General features: G+C 41.7%; 6 protein-coding genes across 7 annotated transcripts; 2 read left to right on the top strand and 4 right to left on the bottom strand.

Moving 5' to 3' along the window:
- Positions 1-20: 20 nt before the first annotated feature.
- crym (crystallin, mu) lies at positions 21-2,233 on the bottom strand. Of its 2 annotated transcripts, none has more exons than XM_079576690.1 (8): positions 2,053-2,233; positions 1,657-1,807; positions 1,515-1,577; positions 1,321-1,422; positions 1,044-1,227; positions 407-528; positions 248-332; positions 21-177 (listed from the first exon to the last, which is right to left on the bottom strand). In XM_079576690.1, exons 1-8 carry the CDS (start codon positions 2,217-2,219, stop codon positions 110-112), a joined length of 942 nt encoding a protein of 313 aa, XP_079432816.1. In that variant the 5' UTR covers positions 2,220-2,233; the 3' UTR covers positions 21-109. The 2 variants fall into 2 exon arrangements, 1 of the variants encoding a protein (XP_079432816.1); XR_013793891.1 differs by having other exon boundaries at positions 53-177; positions 248-328.
- Positions 2,234-2,594: 361 nt separating this feature from the next.
- Positions 2,595-3,916, bottom strand: snu13b (SNU13 homolog, small nuclear ribonucleoprotein b (U4/U6.U5)). The gene is made up of 3 exons (XM_079577708.1): positions 3,736-3,916; positions 3,463-3,583; positions 2,595-3,045 (listed from the first exon to the last, which is right to left on the bottom strand). The coding sequence occupies exons 1-3, from the start codon at positions 3,736-3,738 to the stop codon at positions 2,783-2,785; spliced, it is 387 nt and encodes a 128-aa protein (XP_079433834.1). The 5' UTR covers positions 3,739-3,916; the 3' UTR covers positions 2,595-2,782.
- A 234-nt stretch (positions 3,917-4,150) lies between these two features.
- Positions 4,151-7,376, top strand: uqcrc2b (ubiquinol-cytochrome c reductase core protein 2b). Its single transcript, XM_079577736.1, has 14 exons — positions 4,151-4,280; positions 4,803-4,877; positions 4,958-5,107; positions 5,259-5,323; positions 5,412-5,468; positions 5,562-5,686; positions 5,804-5,901; positions 5,991-6,048; positions 6,133-6,228; positions 6,304-6,503; positions 6,595-6,675; positions 6,755-6,831; positions 6,940-7,093; positions 7,177-7,376. Exons 1-14 carry the CDS (start codon positions 4,248-4,250, stop codon positions 7,258-7,260), a joined length of 1,353 nt encoding a protein of 450 aa, XP_079433862.1. The 5' UTR covers positions 4,151-4,247; the 3' UTR covers positions 7,261-7,376.
- Positions 7,377-8,176: 800 nt separating this feature from the next.
- Positions 8,177-12,116, top strand: LOC306978848 (uncharacterized protein C16orf52 homolog A-like). Its single transcript, XM_079577536.1, has 3 exons — positions 8,177-8,547; positions 10,702-10,914; positions 11,812-12,116. The coding sequence occupies exons 1-3, from the start codon at positions 8,442-8,444 to the stop codon at positions 11,994-11,996; spliced, it is 504 nt and encodes a 167-aa protein (XP_079433662.1). The 5' UTR covers positions 8,177-8,441; the 3' UTR covers positions 11,997-12,116.
- A 336-nt stretch (positions 12,117-12,452) lies between these two features.
- On the bottom strand, positions 12,453-16,571 carry tmem235b (transmembrane protein 235b). The gene is made up of 4 exons (XM_079577535.1): positions 16,134-16,571; positions 15,975-16,055; positions 15,696-15,833; positions 12,453-13,234 (listed from the first exon to the last, which is right to left on the bottom strand). Exons 1-4 carry the CDS (start codon positions 16,309-16,311, stop codon positions 13,005-13,007), a joined length of 627 nt encoding a protein of 208 aa, XP_079433661.1. The 5' UTR covers positions 16,312-16,571; the 3' UTR covers positions 12,453-13,004.
- A 5,005-nt stretch (positions 16,572-21,576) lies between these two features.
- birc5a (baculoviral IAP repeat containing 5a) lies at positions 21,577-22,952 on the bottom strand. Its single transcript, XM_079577894.1, has 4 exons — positions 22,670-22,952; positions 22,314-22,423; positions 21,857-21,974; positions 21,577-21,762 (listed from the first exon to the last, which is right to left on the bottom strand). The coding sequence occupies exons 1-4, from the start codon at positions 22,793-22,795 to the stop codon at positions 21,670-21,672; spliced, it is 447 nt and encodes a 148-aa protein (XP_079434020.1). The 5' UTR covers positions 22,796-22,952; the 3' UTR covers positions 21,577-21,669.
- Between the last annotated feature and the right edge of the window lie 92 nt (positions 22,953-23,044).

A 23,044-nucleotide genomic window follows, 5' to 3' on the forward strand; every position in this document is an offset into this window, starting at 1 on the left:
TGATATTTTATCTTGTCTTTTAATTATTTTTAGTGAATGTCAAAATATTAACCAAATCATTTGAATACTGGAGCAAAGGATCCAACAGTACAGTCTTTGTGGTACAATTCTACATTGCCTTAGATTTCCATTTGTCAAATACCAGCTGTGCAGACGCTGCATCTTCAACTCCTAAACCTGCAGATTGTTAAACGGTTTAAGTCAACCATTCTCTTAATGCACTAATAGTTTACCAGCAGTGACCTACCAAGGGATTTGAACACAGTCGTCTTCTCTCTGTATGCTGGTTTTGTTCCATTTATAACCTCTCCAATTTCAGCAAAAACTTCTACCTGAAAGAAAAATGAAAATCCTGTACATTCTATTTATTTTAAATAAAAGCTTGTATTGGCCCAGTAACACAGACCCCAGAGAGGATGACGTCCCCAGACTCTGTCACGGCCGCCTCTCGACTGTCCACATAAACCACTGCCTGCTTCATCAATGTGTCGTCCAATTCACGCCAGTCATGTCTGCAGGCTCCCACTGCTGCTCACAGGTAACATGACAACGTGAGAAAATAAAGGTCATTTGTGGTGTTATTGTTGGAAAAAACACATGATGTGATGAAGGCAGCATGTACACGTGTTCTGTAGGTACTAAGGGACAGTGTGGTTATTCTCTGGTAGAAGTCTGAAGAAAAAAGGGACAGCAAGTTGGTAAGAGTGAAGCACTGTGGGGCCCAATGGTGTTAAAGGCCCACAGTGCAGCCGTCTGACATCCTTGAAGAGCAGTAGGTCTGTAAGTTGCAATGTTGCAGGTGTGCATGAGTGCATCAAGTCAAGTGAATGCTATTTTTCATTCATTGGAAAGATCAGGGGTGTCGACTTGCTTGGGCCTGGGGCAAAAAAATTTCTTAAGTCCCCCCATATTACTGTTATTTTAAAATGAGCTTCTTGTCAAAGTGGTTGATGTGTCTTACCTAATAACACAACGATAAGCACCCGTCTCCGCAGGGATTAGAGTTGCTAATCCTGTCACCCCACATTCATAGATGAACTCACCTGCAACATGGGCCCCTGGTTTGACCCACTGGCCGAACAGCACAGGTTCTGTGCCTCTGGTGACGGTCACGATAACATCTGCTCCCCTCACCGCCTCCTCCACTGACTCACATGCCGTTACATGACCACTAAGAGAGTGAGCGAAAGCCTCTGCTTTGTCCTTTGAGCGACTCCACACACGCACCTGTGATGAAGACACAAATTAAAGCTTAATTTAGGAGTTCTGTAAATGTGACACAATAAGACACAGATCATACTGTACAAACGGTAAATGCACCTCCTTAAATGAGAAAAGTTCTGTGAAAACATTGAAATGACTCAAAGCTTGTTGGCCTGTTCCCAAAATTGTCAGTATTTCAGCATCTGAGCGCATCAGCAACTGCAAAACAACAAAACGAAATAAAACGAAACATGGTGAATGGGGATTAAATTTTCAATACTTGAGAACTGAATTAGTTATGCAGGCCAGACCTTTGCTGAAATTGCTGAGGCTGCTGCTGTCCTCATGCCTGTGATAACCTCTCCATCCATAATCTGTCCAATTAAAACCGTCTCTTAGCCACTCATAAGACTTATAGTGATACAAACACGTTTGGCCTTATGTAATACCCACTGCCTTCACATTTCCATACTCCGGGTCCAAGAGCATCACAGTGGCTTGAGTTGATGGTAAGTTGGACCCAGTTGGTCTTTTGTAGAAACAAACCAACTTTGTGCACAAGGTTCCCTCATTCTCCATGTAACACGGCATCACTCCGAGGAACCTGCACAACCAGTAATAAACCATTAAAGTAAAAATGCATTAGTCTTTTAAAGCGCTTTTTCATTCACATTATCCTTTGTGATGGTATGCCAGGTAGGTAGCCACATCTGCCCGGGGGTACTCTGACGGAAGTTAGTAACTGACATTGATAGACGACTGAATGCACTTTGGACCACAATCTTGGTTGTCTTGATCTCGTTGTCGTTGCGTAGCCATATTTTGATGTCAGATAAAGCATAGACCTACCCACTGTGCTTTTGCAGGGGGATAGTGGTGCGCACGGGCTGAATCACCTCCGCGCTGTCCCGTTTGGAGAACTTGCCCAAAGCAGTTTCCAGGCGCGGAATGAGCTCTCCATACTTCAGCAAGCGGCGCACTTCGTGCTCCCAAATGAGCGCTGGAGTCTCAGCCATATTGTTGCGCCTCGGTCTGATATGTCTGGTGGACTTTCACAGACTTCCGGTTTTCCAGGCACTTGACCGCTTTTTTTTAACCCACGGGGTCAGTGAAAACTACTCCGTCCTTTATTTGTTCCAGCAGCCAGTAAGGTATATTAAAATATAGCACAGGCTTGACATTTTTGTGAGAACAGTTTCAGAAACTTTTTACACAATGGGGTGAAAACAAAAGCTGTCACAATGTTATGCTTATAACATGCACTATGAATCTATTATTTTTGCTTATTCTTGTGGAAAACAAGACTGAAACCTTCAAACAACTATTTGCTGTAGAACATTAACATTTTTCAACACATACTTTTCTACAATAAATCATAGAGGCACACCATGTTGATATAAAAAATGTTTATTGTGGATCATATTGTATGACTACAAAAATGAAACACTTGTACAAAGTAAAAATATGATTAAGCTAAAATAATAGTTACCAAGCCATATGCTGTGTTTAACTAAGTATTTCACAACTGTCCTTTTTTTCCAGAAGAGACAGAAAATCATCCACAGAGCAACAAAAAAATTTACACAAGTAGTCTCTCAATAGCATTTTGGACAGACTGAATCTGTGGTTTGAGCTGGGAGCCCTCCTTGATGGTCACTGAGGTAGCAATGACGGGACGAGACACTCCACAAGCCCGGCCCAAGGCCTGCTTGGAGCGCACAAACACATATGGGACGTTCTTGTCCTCACACAGTAAAGGCAAGTGGAGGATGATCTCCAGTGGTTCAGAATCAGCGGCCATCACGATAAACTCTGCGATGCCTCTGTTCAAGGTTTTAGTGGCTGCAAAGTAGAAAAATAGACATTAGATGAAACTCAACATGTGTATATCATATCAGTTAAGGCGGAAATAGTCATTACTCTGTCTGGCATCAGTAATCTACTGACTTTAGAGCTCTTATTGCAGCTCTATAGCCCTGCTTTTACAGCAATTTAGACCAGACATTAATGTTTAAAGCCTGAATAAAAAAGTCCAATGAAGGTAATTTGAAATATAAACTGCAAAATTGACCTGTGGAACAAAGAGCTGCCCACTTTCATTGTGGTGACTGGCCTAAGATACATAATCAGTGAGTGGCCCTAATAGTTTGTCCACCCTAGTGTCCTGATTTACTTGTCTAAACCCTGGTTAACTCCCTACATTCACTGCAAACACTATCTGGGGTAAGATTTGGCTCCCTCACAACTTTGTAGGCTCACCTTCATTAGCCCCCTTCCTCAGCTGTTTGTAGTTTGAAGCTTGCTGCACCAAGTCCAGGATGGTTTTGGTCAGCGTGGCGTCGGCCAGAGGGTAGGCCTTGGGGTTCACTTGTGCTTCTGTCTAAAAGTTAAATAAACAAATAAAACATTACAACCACAACAGATCAGAGCTGTCCCAAACACAATAAACAGAATATAGCATTAACTGGTTACACACTCATACACGTGTGTTAGCTCACTGCTAGCTGTATAGTACTTGGACACAGAACTTACCATAATTACTCGTTTTCAAGTTATCCGGCCCTCTCGGCGAAATGCTTCACGGAGGACTAATGAATTCCACTTAAATTTTAACGGAGGAAAATAAGAAATACTTGTAAAATGTTTAATTCGCTTCTCACAAGGCGCTTAGGTCTGTTGTTGCATGCGGCTCGTTCAAACGTTTACCCCACGTGTGAGCCACCGCGCATGCGCAAGAGGAAGGGGAAGTGTCCCTGTATGTAATACCGTGGGTCAATTAAGTGTTAAAAGAACATGCCTAATGTCAGGTTTTCATTGTAAAAAGTGTGGGTTTATATACATGCACACACAGCCGTTTACATTCTAATAAAGCGTTATATATTCACGTGATTATATGAATAACCAGGCCAGTAGGGGGCGCGCTGCGTGAGGCATAACTCGGATTTCATGACAGAAGAAATACGTCAGCGCGCTAAGAATGCTGGGTAGGGGATTTTCAGGCGGCCATATTGCTCCAGCGTCCTGACTTGAAGGATAGAGGGGACATGAAGGGGATTCGGGGAATAAGCCAGTTATCGGTAAGATTTAGGATATAAATGCATGTCCGGATAACAACACACACAACATGTTTCACTTTGAGAGCGATATCAATGGCAGAAAACCCAAGTCAAGCCAGCGAAACGTCTCGATCACCTAGGAAGCGGTTACTCGTATCCTGCCATAACCCCCAACCTCAACGTAATATAAGACTTATTGTTTCTGTAAAACAACAATAGCACCGAGTAATAACAGTCTATTCGTATGAGTTTGAAGACTTTTTCTATGTAGATTCTGCTTCACTGATAAAAGAAGCAACACTAATATTTCTTGCATCAAAAACACCTGACGTCACAAGTTCCACCGCAGTGTTTGTATCTATGGGAAATGACAGTATGTGCACCTCACAGTCAAGAATACGTAACTTTTATAACAGTATTTCAGGCGTTTGCCCCCGTCATAAAAATGATGAACAATTTGAACAGAAACGTTTGATTATATCCCTGCTTAACTGTCATCTGTTAGGAAGTTATTTACATGATTTCCAAATGTGCGTTTTGCAGTCCAGACTTTATGCTGCCCAGGCGGCTCGTAAGGTTGAAGCTGAACATGTCAACCTTCACCCACAGGATGTGCAGGTCAGTATATTTATTTATTTGTGGACATTTACTGTGTGTAGCACACAAGGGAATAATGTGTGTTTTCTTTGTGTCTTCAGGTCACCAAACTTCCAAGTGGGTTGGTGATCGCATCACTAGACAACCACTCCCCTGCATCAAAGATCGGCGTGTTAGTTAAAGCTGGCTGCCGCTATGAGACTCCAGACAACCTGGGGGTCACTCACCTGCTCCGCCTCGCCTCCAACCTGGTACACTTTTTCACATTACAGTCGAAACAAAGTGAAAGATCTAGTTTAAAACTTTCAAACCTCAAAGTCTATTTGTAATGTAACATGTAAGACACTCTGTGACCTTGTATTTTATCCTGTCAAATAATCTTGCTTTGCTGTTACTTCTTAGACCACAAAAGGAGCATCAGCTTTTAAGATCTGCCGGGGTGTTGAGGCAGTGGGTGGCAGTTTAAGGTGTGTACCTAGCATTGTCATCCTTTACTGTAGTCTTTTCTTGTGTTATGTGTAAATTAATAATGTGTATATTGTTTTTTTTTCTCAGTGTTACATCAACCAGAGAGAATATGATCTACTCCGTTGATTGTTTGAGAGATGACATGTAAATCTGATTTTTAACCTTTTTGGCATCACGCATGGTACTACTGTTCCAAATCATTTTGATGGTTAATACAGTGTTTATTTTGCTCTGCAGTGACACAGTGATGGAGTATTTGATTAATGTGACCACAGCCCCTGATTTTCGACCTTGGGAGGTGTCTGGGCTCACTTACAGGGTGAAAATGGACAAGGCCCAGGCGGCACACACCACTCAGATTGGTAATCTTCATTTATAGTTTGTAGACCATAAATTGTTAAACCTGTTAACCCATCTTTTAAAATCTTAAAATATATTGTGAGGGATTGTGAACTTGATGACGATTCCTATCTCTGCAGGTGTAGTTGAAGGGCTGCATGAGGCTGCCTACAAGAATGCCCTTTGTAACTCCCTGTACTGCCCCAACCACATGGTTGGAAATGTCCAGTCTGACCATGTGAGACATTTACCACATGTATTATTTTCTGTGAACATTAAGATAACAATTGTCATACTCTGAAACTATGTTCATCTTTCTGTCGCCAGTTGCACCATTTCGTGCAGCACAATTTTACCAGCTCAAGAATGGCTCTTGTTGGACTTGGTAAGACTGTTTCTTTACATATTTTTAAACACTCCTACAAGGGTAATTACTTTTTCCCCAAAAGTTAATCCATGTGCTCAACAGGTGTTGATCACAGTATACTCACACAAGTCGGAGAACAGTTCCTGAACATTCGCAGTGGTGCTGGGGCAGTGGGCGCTAAAGCCCAGTATCGTGGAGGTGAGTGTTGCTATAACCTTTACTATATAAATGTGTTGTAGTATGTTATTGATCTGACTCCATGTCCGTGATTAGGTGAGATCCGTATGCCCAGTACTGGTGGTTTGGTGCACTCAATGGTGGTGAGTGAAGGAGCTGCTACAGGTGACAATGATGCTCTGTCTTTTGGGGTGCTGCAGCATTTACTGGGAGCAGGGCCCCAAGTAAAGAGAGGCTCCAACTCCACCAGCAAACTCTGTCAGGGTGTAGCCAAAGCCACTTCAGACCCATTTGATGTGAGTCTTTCTTTTCTTTCTTTTACTATTTATAGTCTATAAAAGAGAAATGCCATATTTAAAGGTTTGTTTTTCTCTCCTTTCTTAACAGGTCAGTGCTTTCAATGTGAGTTACTCTGACTCTGGTTTGTTTGGAGTTTACACCATTTCTCAGCCTACAGCTTCTGGAGAGGTGAGTGTCTGTCTCATGATTACAGTATTTTTCTCTCACCTTGTATAAATCTTATCTGCGTGAATACTTGTCCTTGTAGGTGATCAAGGCTGCAGTGAACCAGGTGAAGACTGTTGCAGATGGTGGAGTCACAGCTGCAGATCTCACTGGGGCCAAGTAAGTCATAACAACTTTATATTTCCTATTTTTAGGTTTGCATCTAGAATGCCACGGAAAATGTTTTTTGAACTTGATGCAAATAATTGTTTCACATTGTATTTTCAGAGCTCAGTTAAAAGCACAGTTCCTTATGTCCCTGGAGACTTCAGAGGGCTTATTTGAAGCAATTGGAACACAGGCGCTGGCATCAGGATCTTACTGCTCTGCTGAGGAAATTTCTAAGAATATTGATAATGTCTCTCTGACCGATGTTGCCAATGTAAGACCTTTGAGCTTATGAATTATTTTCTTTTAACCTTTTAACATTACTTTATTAATTTTTGCTCTGATTTCTTTTTTCAGGCTGCAAAGAAATTTGTTTCTGGCAAGAAAACTATGGCTTCCAGTGGCAAACTTGTAAATATTCCCTTCGTGGATGAACTCTAAAGCTCTGCTTGTTGTTCTCTTCCCATTTAAATATTATAGATTGGATTTGTCTTATCTATATTGTGACAATAATAAAACACAAACCTATTTTCCAGCAGTGTTTAGGTCAGCCTTGCCCTCACTGACTATTTGCTGGTATCTGCAATGTACTGTCTTCTGTCCACATTTGCTGTAAATCTAATGTAAAGTAATAATAAATTCTATCTTACAATGTAACTGTATTTTCCTTTTTATTCTTCCTTAGTCAGTATTGTGTAATTCAGTGTTTTTCCAAAGGGTGTGCCATGAAGGAAGTGTGGGTGTGCCATGAGATTTTGTGACAATCGTACATTATTATTGCAATTTACAATTACAGGGAAAATATATATATAATTTACTATACCACTACCTTGTATGCACTCATTTCATAATACGGAGGCAAACTACCTAAAAACATTTATTTTTTATTTTATATAACTCAGAGAACACTATATTTCACTATTTGGCACAATAGGTGTGCCTTGAGATGTTTACTTGTCCTTTGGTGACGTTACACTGGTGTTGTAGGTGTTGCTACCAAAATTGTACGCAAAGCTGAATATGGACAATCAACGTCGCTTGTCACACAGTCTCGCGAGATTTATCCAGTACAATGATGGAGGCGTGAACAGATCCGTGTTTAGTTTCCACTGCTGTGCTGCTGCTGTGAACCAGATCAACATTGCTTCTCTTGAGAACATAGCGACTTTTTTCATCCTCTTGAAGCTTCCTGAAATGTTTTTAAGACTCATTGCAACACGAACGCATCTAAAGGTACAGACGACCGCTGCGTGGCTAGCATGACGGGCCCGATATGTTGGATAATGCTCCACGGATGATTCTCTGGAAATACATCTGCTAAAGGCAATAGTCTGTTTTAGCTGGAGGGAATTAATCCTCCTTTTATAATAATAATACAGCTCATCCGGATCCACTCCTGGCTTTGTTTATGTGTGTGCTTGCACGGCGACAACTTCTAAAGGGTGAAAAGTGTGTGTACCCATGTCAAACAGCATGACAAAGCCTGCGGCGGTGATAAAAACAGTGACCCTGGGAGTTTCGATGACATGTCTGGGCTAGTGGTGGGACAAGTGCGTTAAGAGGAGGACACCGGGTTCAATGTCCCGTCCACAGCATCAGACACTGTCCCTGCGCCCTCCGACATGGATAAACTCACCGTGATTTCAGGATGCCTCTTCCTCGCTGCGGACATATTCGCCATCGCAAGCATCGCCAACCCAGACTGGATCAACACTGGGAAATCAGCGGGTAATGGCAAACCTGAAATGTCAATTTTATGTTTTCTTGTGATATGTGAGAGTGGGTTAAGTCAGTGCTAGATGCGCAGCAGCCTATTTAGAAGTGAAGATAATATGAGACAAAGTTTTGTGTTGAAACTTTCAGTGCACAGCAGAACACTCATACTCAGCCATTATTATTCCGGTCTTGTTACATACTTTCATCATTTAAAGCTGCCTTTGAGATCCGCCCTGAAAGAGTTTTCGATTTTCATTCTTGGCAATTTCCTATCACATTACTTCCCCATGCCTGCATTCCCTGCATTTGCAATTGACTAAAGTTTTGGAATGTTTCACTCAGTGTATGGCCAGTAGGCTACATTGTAAACAACAGTGGGAAATTAATCTGCTAAAAGCCTCTGTACCTGTTTAATTAACTAAAAAGTCATCTCCTCAAGGCCGGAAGTGTTGTTTTATTTGACTGAGGTGTGACTTATAATTGGGCCCCTGAGAGGGTAATGGCTACCTCCTGGAGAAATAAACCAGTGTCTCGAGATGACTGTTGTATATGTTTTTCCCATGACATCATAGGCTTTTATTGTCAACAAAGAAATAGTCCCAACATTGCAGTTATTTATCTATGAACAAGCATGCAGAGGCTGTGGTGCTGCACAAACAAGATATGGATGTGGAATATGCAGGGAAATAGATGCACTATTTACATTGTCCCTACCCTCCTTTATGAAAGCATGTGAGAGCAGAGAACAGGATATCCTGTGTAGGAGGAGGGCAGGCCGGTCCACTCAGGATGTGGTTCCAGTCCAATATCATCCTCCTCTGTGCCTGCTATCACTACAGCCTCACATCACTCATGAAATGTTTGCATCTGCCCCACCGTACATTCACTATATTTTATACAGAGGTCTTCCTAAAGTGTTATGATAAACAACTATTGTCAAGAGCCTATGACTGTAACGTGGGTCATTAGGCCACTGGACAATAAGGCCGAGGCCACAGAGACAGTCACACAATCCTTTGATGCTATTCTTGTCTCCCAGCAAAACAGTCCAGAGTTTGAATCCTTCACCGCATGCTCTCTGTGTACTGTGACTGACCAGGCGAATCCTTGTGTAACCTAAAACATGCATAGCAGGTGAATCCAGATAGGTACTAAGATACTAGTTCAAGCAATGGGAACTTCTGCGCTGCACTGCCGTGCCACACAATAAAATATACCTTATTTATTTTATTTGACAGGGGCACTGTCCTTTGATGCTGAAAGTAAATGACCATTTGTGTTCGTATTATTCAGTATGTTACATGATAATGCATGAAATCTGTGCAAATACACATACAGTAAGTGCTTACAAATGAAGAGGCATTTGTTATATACTAAAGCGATTGTCCTTAATTATAATAAGTCTGCCTCAGTCCCTAGTTTTGTAGGTGTCTTTGTGATTATGGCTGTTTTTAATTTCTTTCATTTCCTCTATTACGTTCAAAGTAGTTTCTAAATCCATAAAATGACGGGCCCTGACTGACTGCACACTGAAGATAATTCAATAAAAGAGGTTAGACAAAGCATTAAAAGGATGCGTGGGTGGTGTGTGTGTTCACTTATTTTTACTATTATTATTAACAGTTGAGAGCGGAGTCGCAGTGCAGTAGTTTGTTGTTTTCTAAATGCAAGAAGCATTTACAACCTAATTTCACATTACGTCACAGAAGCCAGGAGCCGCCTCTGGTCTGTGCTCGTCTGTGTCTTGTGTCTCGGCCTTGAACCTGCTCCACATCACTGCAAATCACCCGGGGTCAGCTTTGTTTCCATACCAACAAGCTCCTTAGCTCCCACTTGCTGCCAGAAACCTGCCGCAGTCACATGGGCACTTAGAGGTAGTCCACATGTAGACCGCTGATGTCACATGTTGCTGAACATGAGAGCTGTGTGTAGGATGGGGCGGGGGGGGGGGGGGGGGGGGGGGGGGTTTACATACTGACATTACATACTATGACAACAAGTGTTCATGTATAGTCCTAGGTTTCTGACAGTATAGACACTTCTGTATAATTTGTCAAACATGTCCTATATGTTATAGTAATGCCTGTCCTATAAACATGTCCTATATGTTCTAGTAATGTCTATTCTTCCTATTCGGTTCCATTCTCCTCTTGTCTCTCTGCACAGGCTCTCTCACTGTGGGCCTATCCCGACAGTGCCAGACCATTCACGGGCGGGACAGGATCTGCATCCCTCCTGAGCTACCCCCAGAATGGATCACCACACTCTTCTTCATCATGATGGGCATAATCTCCCTCACTCTCACCTGCACCCTCTTGGTCATGTCCCACTGGCACCCCGAGGCAACACGCTACGCCCGCTGGATCGCCTTCACAGGAAGTGAGAATACTTTTATACTGCTCATAGTATCAAGAGAGTAGAAGTTTTTAGTACATTTTTAGTAAAAGTTTTGGCAAATTATTTATAGAAGACTACATACCTGATGATTTCATTCCCAACGCATTTGTAAGATTCCAGTTCTTCATAGGGGTCTTACAGGGTCAGTAATGCTAACAAAAAACTAGACTGAAAACTCACAAGCAATAAAAAATGCTTTATAATGACTGGACAAAATGAATTTAATTTCACTATTAATAAAAAAAATATGGGTATAGGCCTTTGACATCATATATTCAGCCTGCCTTTGTCTGTTTCTAGTATTTCTAGTGTTTGAAATTATTATTATTAATTACATCAACAACACAAATTTGAATCGCAAAAAAGCAATGCCCGTGTCGAGCCATGTCAGTGAATGTGTCACATTATTTTATCTTTATCGGTGACTTCATTTTGACATCATTTTATAATTTAATTGCCACGAAATTGTTGACTCTAATTCATTTGTTTCTGTGTGAGTGCAGTTATTCAATGATCTCATCATTATTAGCTGATAAACAAGCTCATTCATAACAAATTGTTTCCCACATTTAGCTGCTGTAGTGCACTTGTCAAACCAACAGATGCCGCTGTTTGGTGTAACATACTGTTTCATAACACAGTGTACTGGCACAGTAAGGGAAAGAGTCACCCCACTTTTGGTATGATCTGTCACTACTGTAAAACTACTCTTCTAGAATACTATGTATATACAGATCACAATCTTATTTCTTGTCTGATGTTTTGAACTTAAATGCATTTCCTGACTCCCCAGTCGCCCCTGGTGTGAGCAGGATTCACTAATGTTAGTTTTTGCATTGCTAACAGCAGTGACTAACATGTTTGTGTCTTTGGTCACAGTGGTGCTCTTCTGTATGGCCGCGCTCATCTTCCCCATTGGATTCTACATCAGCGAGGTTGGGGGTCAGCCGTACAAACTGCCCAACAACACCGGAGTGGGCTCCTCCTATGTCCTCTTCGTCCTGTCCATATTCTTCACCATAGTAGGATTGCTGTTTGCTGGGAAAGTGTGCCTACCAGGTTGATGCCAGACACCACAGACTCTGGTTATGAAGGCTGAGATCACTCTTTTGCACGGCTGATGCTGAAATCACTGAAGAAGTGAGATGCAGCAGAACTTCGAGCTCGATGGAAAGCATCTGCCCATTATCTTTGTACTGAAGCTAAACGGAAGTGAATAAAGTTGTGTTGTGGATGTAAGACTTGCTTTTAAATGGTTCACTTTTGAGTATTTTTATAAATGACTGGGCAGATGTGTGAAGAACTGTAACACAGTACGATAACATTTGATGCAGCCACTGGAGGCACTTCAAAAAGCAAAGAAGAGAATCTACACTGTGGTATATTCCATGTGGATGAAAGTGGACTGAGATGCCTTATATTTTTTAAATGTTTGCAAACTGTACAGAAACCATGATGCTCACGGAGACTCATTCATGGCCATATTGCATTAAAATCTAGCCTCTCTCATCTTTTTCTTTGTTTTCCTTTTTTTAGGCTTTTGCTGTGTTGTTTCGTTACTATGTGTCTGGAATAGTGGTAAACATCAGCACAAACCTACACATTACTTAAGACTTGACAATTTTGTACATCAATAACGAACAGATCGAAGATATATTAAACACTCAATGCTCTTTCCAGGCGCAGAGAAATGACGTACTTAAGCTGGACTGTTAATAGCCACTGACTCCTCTTTCCTGTCTGTTAAGGTCCAGGTGATACCATTATTTTACATGTAAAACAAACAGCTCTTGTAACAGTCATATGTGACATGACAGAAACAGTTCAGTAGATCAAGTAATACAATACACAACACAAAATGTTCGATTGATGATGCGCAGTTATGGACTTAGACTAATTTGGCACTATAATAATACAGACTGAGCCAGCACTGTGAATGTTATAATTCACCACAAGGTGGCGTGGCTTGTCCAGTATTCTTATTCTAAGTCCCCAAGTTTCAAAGCCCACACAACAGACCGGGTTTGGTGGCCCCTCTTGTTCTAGATCACATATGACTCTTGTGTTCTGTGTCAGGCCAGAGAGGGGCTGCTGTGCCTGCGTTTGGACATGCATGCGGCGGCCAGAAGCAAGAGCCCCGTGAGCAGCTCCAGGCAGTAGGAGAGCCAGGCCAGAGCCAGAGACCAGCCGAAAGAAGTGCGGATGTAGGACAGAGCCTCCAGCCCCACCAGCCTCTCTGTTTCCACCAGTGCCTGGTGTGAGTACACGATGTACAGGCTCACTCCACTCAGGGTCAGCAGGCCTGCGTACATGAACATAACAGAAACTTCAACGTCAATTAGGAGGTGAGATTATATCCTCGTAAAACAAATTAATTAAAAAGCAACAACAAACCAACAAAAAACCTTTATGAATTTGGAGATGCATAGTCTCATGAGAAGAGTGAATGTACCTTATATTTCAATATTTATTGATACATTCATAAGATGGGTGTTTCGTCAGCACATGTAGGAGCAGACAATCCCATCAAAAGTGTTAGAAGGAATGCCATTTATAGCTATTTTATGAGGAAACCAGCTCATTACACAGGATGCTTGTGCCGCGGTTATACTGTGAAAATTTACACGTGCAAGATGTTCTTATTAAAAAGCCATTACCAGTAAAATTTCACCCTGGAAGAGACAGGAAGTGCTCTGACGTGTGTTGCTTACACAACACCAGCCATCAGAGACCCCACAAAAACGCAATAACCCCTCACTCCACTCAGCTACTACATACAGTTGCCATTGGTTACCCTTTTAATTTTGTCATCTTGTCCCGAGTTTCAAGTGGAGCGCAGAAGCGACTGGGACAGGACTAATAATCATTTTGTTATGATCTCACCCCTGGGTAGTAATGACCAAGTGTTAATAATAATGTAGCTTATATTTGAATCATCAACAGAAATCAACACTTTTACTTTAATTATGTGCAATAGAAAAAAACTGGAGCAAAAGAAAACGCATGCACTGAAGTTGGACTGTCCACCCGTTAACAAGATGGCAATCTCATCCCAGCCTTTATCCCAGTTCACACATTACCATGTGCTACTTATTAGAGAAAGGCTAAAAAGGGCTTTTAAATGTTGTTAATTCATCACAGAAGCCGAGATCAAGGTCATAAGGCACATCTGTCCACAGAGAGGGACATAAGAGGCCTGTTCATTACTATCCTGTTCATTACTATCTTCATGACCACTGACGTCTGAAAACTCATTTTTTTAACTGCTAAAGGGGCTCGGAGTGGTATAATGTTTGCTCATCCTTTGGGGTTTCAGACAAATCTGGAATTGTGTTCTATACAAATTTGAAAGATGGCAAAGTTGTGTTAGATGTGTGTGTTTAAGACACATCAAGCTAATAATTGAGTTGTCCCATTTCCTTTAGGTGTTACTTGTCACTGCTGCGTAAATCTGGTTAGATTAATGAAGCATGTGCAGCCCTTTAAATATATCTTGTTTACAGGACATTTTGGAAACAATAAGCCCACTGTTAGTTGGGGTGATGAAATAGTATGCCCGTAAAGACTATTCAAGCTCTGTATTTTTGTCTACCACAAGACTTTATTTCTGTTTAAAAATAATCTCATTTGGTCATTTGACACGCATGCTTTTAACTACTGTCAGAAAGTCCATTTTGGTTGCACCCTGTCTTTTGGCGGGTCATCTGTAGTTTGCAGATGCCTCAACCCTCTGAGCTTTGTCTGAGTTCGGAACTTACTCCAGGAGTAGGGCCTTGTGTCCCCTTGTAGTGTGGTATGAATTGTGGCATTAAGAAAAAGGGGTCTAAAATAACAAAGTGAAATGTGTCTTAGCACATGGATGGGCCTTCTATGTTTGTGTGTTTTCACTGTCCTAAGTCCTTGCTGAAGTCATTTCACTTCTTGGTTGTTCCTCCTTGCAGACCAATAACGGTCCTCATTTCATCCAACTCTGAATGAAGCTGGTGTGGTGAAGCATTTCAGACACTCGCACATAAAAAACTACCAACACACCTCGCCTCGGCTCCTTTATGCAATGTGGCCTAATCGTACAGGCAATCAGCCCTGCCTGTAATAAAATGCAGTCTGTTCGGACTCAAGAGGTCGATAACGAGACTGAGCAGCAGTCTAGCTTTTCTCTCTTCAAATTTACCAATGCATTTGTATTTGTTGCCCTTGTCCATGATTGAATCGGGCAATTATTTCACATATCGTGTGGAAAAACCTATAGGAATTGAAATTTCACCAGCAACTTTTCTTACATTACACATTATTATAATTCAACTATCAATGTCCCCTTAAGGGCAGATCACTGAGGCCCTGTGGGTGACGACAAAGTATTGTCACTGAAATGAGCTGTATCCAGGCAATCTACGGGTAATCACTAATGTGCGAGGTCCAATTTAATACTGATTGAAACAAGGAAAGGGATTGGGAGTCGCATCTTGCCTCCTCCCGTTTATCTGTTCATTACAGCCATATTAACACCATACATCATAACATTTCCGCTAGTTATTTGGAGTTTGCTTATTGCTCACAGAGTATAGAAAGACTAACATATTGTGTGTGGAATAAATGAGCGAAATTAGTTTAAAAATTACAATAGTTTGTGTCCACGGCCTGATAACAGCTTCATCTCTATTGGTTAAATGTCTCATATTGCCAATTACGGAAACCCCTGAGCGCATACCGGGGTGACGCATCACGTGTTTGGCTAATGGATGTGCAAATGAATCCAGACTTACTGCAGATGAAAAAGTAGAATGCCGTCCCTGTGAGAAGGATGGAGCTACGGGCCAGAGAGCCAACCAGTCCGCAGATGCCCCCGACCAGCACCAGAACCAGGCTCAGGGGCAGGAGCACCACGATGGCGCTGTGCATGTCTGTGTGGAGTGAACATGTGGGTTATGGGGCAGCTGTGGAGTTATGTCTGTCTTGATAATTCAGTTTAATTAGAGTCACATCGAGGCGAGAGAACAGTTACAAAGCACAACAACAATATTACACAACAGGAGGAGACTTACTAAGCATGTGCAGTTCCGCGTCAGAAAACTTGGAGTAGTCGGTATTGAAGGAGTCGATGGGGTCCGGTTGCGTCTTACCACCTGATGCGTGCCAAGAAAAAAAAATAAGTAGTAGTAAAATTTAAAATAAAAAACGCAGTCGAAAGAATATGGTCCTACCTTCGTTGATGCTCCACAGTCCAGAATGGGAGCTCAAGTCCTCCAAGTCGCTCGCATTGACTTGATTCATCTCAATAATGTACCAATAGTCGGTTCCGAGGGAAGTGGCTAAGAACGTAAAGCTCAGAATCCCACAGACACCCGCTGCAATCACCACATAACCAAACGATAGCCCCATAATTCAAGTGCGCGCCGTTTATCACGCGTAAAGGTTCGTTTTCCCCGTGCGCAATGCGAACTGGCAATTTGTGTCTAGACGCGCAAATGCACACTGACACTGGCAATGTGTAAAATGACTGAACACTGTAATAAACAAAGAAAGAAAGAAAGAAAAGGTCAGACTCAGCTTTGGTGATTAAGTGGAGATGCCACGCGGATGAGAGCACTTTCGCTGATCTGTGCTGTTTTTGGGGAGGGACTATGTTTGCAAGGCGCGTACTTTTACGCACCGGAATATACAGTTGTGCTCCCTGTGAGAATTTCTGATTTTTTGGGGCAATTTTTCAGATAATATTAATGATAATACATAACGTTTTTTCACTCATAGTTAGTGGTTGTGTGAAGCCATTTATGGTCAAACAACTGAATTTGCTCTTTTTTAATGATGACAAAACAACCTGTGAAATGACCCTGATCAAAAGTTTACATACCCCAGTTCTTAATACTGTGTATTGCCCTCTTTAACTTCAATGACAGCTTTTTGGCAAAAAGCCTCCAGCAGAACACTGCTGCTCAGTACCTTGGATATCCTTTTTTATATACAACCTTTTCCTATTTTATACAGTTCCTGTAGCATCCCAGTCGTAATGATGAAGCGTACAAGTGGATCTTGTGTCTTTTTCCTTCTTTATTTCCATTTAGTACACAGTGACCACCGTAAGAACTAAAAGCAAAACAATTCACAATATAAACATCCATACACAAATAGTAGAAATAGTCCATAAAATGATTCCAAATATTACCTTTTTTCCCCATTCCAACTGGGAGCTAAAAACCATAACCATCAGGTGCCATGTTCCCTTCCCGCAATGACACTCAAATTTAAACACTTCCTTATTCAGCACACAGGATATTGCATCATCAAACAGGAAGTACTTCAAAATAATTAAATCATCATTAAGTCCATTACACTCCCCCCAATCACGAGTTTAAAACGAGGGATTACCAATCAACCAAAACATTAGCAATAGAGCAAGCAAATACACAAACAGCTAGGAACAGTACTTTAACTGGCTCCTAAAATTTCATTGCTTCCAAAGTTCACATTGTGAAGTACTGTAGGGTGCCTGCCATTACAAATATCACAGACAAGTCGATGCTGACAGTTAGTCACTCCATGTCCTGGGTCTAAACATCCGTAACATAGACCCCTGTCGGCTACATATGTACGGCGGTCAAAAATTGGCATGTCAGTAAATTTTAAACATTCAGTCAAATGATGACAGTTATCGTTACAATAACTGCAAAAACAAGAGGTCCACTTCTCTGCTGGACGAAGAGCATGGATAGAGGTAACGGGATTACAAGCTATTGTTGCTTCCAGTGTAAGAAAAGAAACAAAATCCCTAAAAGTGGGAAAAACATTTGTCTCTATCAGGCTCAGTGTGACTTGTCTATTCCAGCTTGTGATAATCCAATCTGGCAGTTTAGAAATTATTCTTTGGTTTTGTTCACAGTCATTTAATATTTCTAAGCCTTTCACATGAGGCATGGCTTCTAAACAGGTGTTTAGGAAATCTGAATAGTTTCTCAGTCCTTCAGCATCCTTACCATTTATTTTCGGCCAGTTATTAATCCTTTGTCTAAATGCCCTTTGTATTGTGAAGGGTTGACCAAAGCGTTCATTTAATCGATTCCACGCATCCTGAAAGGCATCACAGTCACTTCGAAAAAAGGTTCCCTCCAACATTTGTCTGACAGATCCACCAACATATTTCTTAAGGTAATACAATTTCTCCTCTGAGCTGATATTTCTTATCCCAATGCATGCTGTAAATGCAGCCTTCCATTCAATAAATTGAATGGGATCACCCAGAAAGATGAAAGGTTCCGGCACAGGTAATCTGTTCAAAGTTAAATTGTCCTGTACAACTTTAATCAAAGATGTAAAGTCCGAATGTATGTTAGGAGCAGTGGGGCGTGGTTCAGGAGTAACTGGAACTGGCCTAACAGGTACATTTTTAACATTGGTTTCTCGTGGTAATACAGGAGTCGATGTAGTAGTTGTAAGAAAATGAGTAGGATTTTCCCTGTTGTCTGAGGAAACCTTAGCTTGATCCTTTGGCGGCAGGGCAATCGCAGATGTAGACGGGAACTCAGGCTGGGTTACAGGCTGAGATGGAGCGTAATCCAAGGTCTGTGCATCATTGTTTACAGTGCGACCTGAATAGGGCACAGCAGTTAAAAGGTCTGAGAACAACAATTTCTCTTGGTTTATCTCCTCTTCAAAAACTTTTAATCTTGCTTCAGCCACTTGTAATTCTCTTGCAGCTTGCAGTCTGACGAGTTCCTGTCTTTTGTCATACATTTCTCTCCTTTGCTGTTCCTCCAAGTCATGTATTGATTTTACAATTTTTTCTTCCTTCAGGATTAATTCATAATTTGCTCTTTTTGCGGCCAATTCAGCTGCAGCTTCAGCTTTCTTAACTGCAACCAAATGATTATCAGAGTGAAAAGAAGCTTCTGAACCGTATACTGAATGAGCATAGTCTCTTGAAAGTAGTTCATGCATCCGAGCCTTTTCCATTTCTTCATTAAAATCATTCTCGTCTTCAACAGCTCTGCTGTGAGCTATGTTTATTATTTCTGATGTTACTGCGTGACAAGTGTCTACTCGTCTCTTTATGTCAACAGCAGGTAGAGTTATACATTTGATTTCAGTAAACACTTTCATCACCTCCTTACTGCTCCCTTTTAAACTGTCAATCAATGACCAAAGTTCCTCTTCGGACACGTATGACATTAGTCTTTTCCTTGCTTTTCTAATGTCTGATTTCCAATTTTCATATGAAGCAAGCAGACGCTTTTCTGTCTGTTGGATTTTTTCCACGGTTTCTGAAATATTATTAGCCACAGGTGACTGCTCACCTACTTGTGTTCCATGCTCCATTGTAAAAGATATATTTTGCCGTCTTCGTTTTTATAAAATATTTGCAAATGTCTTGGTACAGAACATATATTGTCCACTGTGTCTTATTTGTCCTTTACTATTGACAGTGGCAGAGCCCTTTGTTTAGTTCATATTCGTGGCTCATATTAGCACCAAAACAGTTTACTCACAATGTCCGTAGCTAATTTTCAGTCTCCTTCCTTATGTTTATCTTTGCGGCAGCCAAGAGTTTGTTTTCCAGATAATCATTTGTTTCCCAAAAAGGCGTGGCTCCTTCCACTGACAAGCAATTGAAGAGGTAGATTTCGCTGTAGCCACCTCCAGGAAAAGTTCTTACTGTAGCATCCCAGTCGTAATGATGAAGCGTACAAGTGGATCTTGTGTCTTTTTCCTTCTTTATTTCCATTTAGTACACAGTGACCACCGTAAGAACTAAAAGCAAAACAATTCACAATATAAACATCCATACACAAATAGTAGAAATAGTCCATAAAATGATTCCAAATATTACCTTTTTTCCCCATTCCAACTGGGAGCTAAAAACCATAACCATCAGGTGCCATGTTCCCTTCCCGCAATGACACTCAAATTTAAACACTTCCTTATTCAGCACACAGGATATTGCATCATCAAACAGGAAGTACTTCAAAATAATTAAATCATCATTAAGTCCATTACAGTTCCTATCTTTTCATGCCTTTCCTTTGACAATTCCTTTGCTTTCCTCATGACTCACAAACCAGAAACGGAGGTCAGGAGCCCAAAAACTCACTTCCCTTTTATACACACAATAATTACACAGGTCACAGGTGAGGATGCTTACCTTTAGTAGCCATTCAAACCCATTTGTGTGCATATTATCAGGCCAAGATCATTATTTAAAAAGAGCAAATGCAGTCGTTTTACCATAAATGGCTTCACACAACCACACACTATGAAAAAATATCTGCCAAGATATTTAAGGGCTGTCCGTTCCCTGTATGACCGCAGCAGGAGCTTGGTTCGCATTGCCGGCAGTAAGTCAGACCTGTTCCCGGTGCGTGTTGGTCTCCGCCAGGGCTGCCCTTTGTCACCGGTTCTGTTCATTACTTTTATGGACAGAATTTCTAGGCGCAGCCAGGGGCCGGAGGGTGTCCGGTTTGGGAGCCTCAGAGTCTCATCTCTGCTGTTTGCGGACGATGTTGTTCTGATGGCTTCAACGAACCAGGACCTTCAGCACGCACTGGGGCGGTTTGCAGCCGAGTGTGTAGCGGCCGGGATGAGGATCAGCACCTCCAAATCCGAGGCCATGGTTCTCCACCGGAAAAAGGTGGCTTCCCCTCTGCGGGTCGGTGGGGAGTCCTTGCCTCAAGTGGAGGAGTTCAAGTATCTCGGGATCTTGTTCACGAGTGAGGGACGGATGGAGCGTGAGATCGATAGACGGATCGGTGCGGCGTCAGCAGTGATGCGGTCGCTGTATCGGTCTGTCGTGGTGAAGAGGGAGCTGAGTCGGGGGGCAAAGCTCTCGATTTACCGATCGATCTACGTTCCCACCCTCACCTATGGTCATGAGATTTGGGTAATGACCGAAAGGACAAGATCGCGAATACAAGCGGCCGAAATGAGTTTCCTTCGCAGGGTGGCTGGGCGCACCCTCCGAGATCGGGTGAGGAGCTCAGTTACCCGGGAGGAGCTCAGAGTAGAGTCGCTGCTCCTTCACGTCGAAAGGAGCCAGCTGAGGTGGCTCGGGCATCTGTTTCGGATGCCTCCTGGTCGCCTCCCGCGGGAGGTGTTCCAGGCATGTCCTAGTGGGACAAGGCCTCGTGGAAGGCCCAGGACACGGTGGTGGGACTATGTCTCCGAGCTGGCCTGGTGTCGCCTCGGGGTCCCCCCAGAACAGCTGGAGGAGGTGTGTGTGGATCGGGAAGTTTGGGCATCTCTGCTGAGACTGCTGCCCCCGCGACCCGGCCCCGGATAAAGCGGAAGAAAATGGATGGATGGATGGATGGATATTTAAACTTCTGAGCACAACTGCAGATAGTGACATGTAATACACACACATCACATGTCTAATACATTATTAAAATAACATCCTGCCCAATCATTAGATAAAAGTCTAATGAAAAATTCTTAACTTTACAAGACTGATTTGAATTTAATTGATAAATGGTCACTGGAGGCAAGGTGGGTGAAGTGTCTTGCTCAATTGTTAGGGGTCACTACTTCCAACAAATGCCAAATGGCCTTCCTGTGATGGGTTTGGTTAAAAAATACAAAATAAAAATAAGATAAAATTAAGATTTAATTCTATTAAAAGTTTAATGTAAAAAAAAACACAATACAAGGGTCAGAAATGTGTAAGTACATGGATAAAATTTCATTCATTCGCTCACACTCATATACACATAAAATTTCTTCTTGCACACTTCACACATGTTCTGCTGCTGGTTACTCTTCACCCATGGCTGTCTTGACAATATCTGCTCTCCTTTTTTTGGAAGCCTCCTCAAGCTTGTTGATGGCCTCATTGCCGGTTTTGGTCTGTGAGAGCAAGAGAGACACACACCAGTTTTCATGAAGCCATTTCACAAACACTGGCATAATTTAGTGCATCACAATATATTACACAACATACAATTATAAACTTGCGCCTCTCCTTCTGTAGCTTGAAGATCTCCTCAACTGTCAGGTCTTCAACTTTCTTCTTCAAGGAGATAAAGTGGCAGGAAGATGAATGAGATTTATGCTCTTTCCTGCAAGACAAAACATATCTTGAAATACTTTATACAATAACATTCAGTCAAAAACAAGATGTTGTCTGATAATTAATTATCTTATTCCATCTCATCTTATCCAAGTTGTTTGCATCCTAAACAGCTTTATTGTTTTACTATTTACTATCTCTCTGGCCATTTGTTCCAGAGTACTTGTGATGTAACAAACATTAAAAATGATGTGGTTTTGCTGGTTGTTTTCTATACAGTGATAGTAAGTGACTGCTTGTGTCAGGGAGGACAATACAAACTAAATAACATTACTAACTAGTTATTGACTGTGCATAGAAAATAATAACAACCAAGTGTTTGACTTACTCTGGGTCATCCTCTGGCTCCCATCCTTCAAGTTCTTTCAGACAAAAGAAGCACGTAGCAACATCAGGGCTATTTTCTGAGGGTGTGTGGATGAAACCAGCCATGGCCATCTGAAAAATCAAACAGACAATTATTTCAATTCAATTATTTTACAGGCACATCGGCCATGATGTCAAAACATTCTGCCACTAAATTATAATGTTACCAAAAAAAACCAAAAAACAATAGCAATCTCTACTGTAGAACAAACTCAGGGTAAACAGATGATCTATTCAACAGACAAATCTCTCTGTTTTGGGTCACATTACCGATTAAGCTAGCAGGCTAACAAATCGTACGAGTTGAATAGTTCTTACATTCTCGGGAGTACATGAACAATCTTCGTCGAACGGCCATCCCTCAAATGTTTTCAATCTATTTTCATAAAAGTACATCTTGAGGTCTTCGTCACTGTGGATATCCATTGTGAAGATATTTGACATTTTAATAGAAACGCGTCTGAAAAACTGGTGTTTACGTGTAGCCTTTAGCCGCTCCGTCAAAGGTTGTTTTCAAATGTGTGCGCAGACTTTCCTTCGGCTGTTTTGATTGGAGGAGATTTCTTCTTCTGCGACTAAATCCCGGAAGTTGTTGTTTACGAGCGCCCTCTAGTGACAACCATGGCTCTATTATAATAAACGGGTGACAAAAAGCCAAAAATGTAAGATATTTTCTTGTTCATTTCGTTTTGA

This window comes from Gobius niger (genome assembly GCF_951799975.1).
Source record: "Gobius niger genome assembly, chromosome: 19".
Classification (NCBI taxonomy): domain Eukaryota; kingdom Metazoa; phylum Chordata; class Actinopteri; order Gobiiformes; family Gobiidae; genus Gobius; species Gobius niger.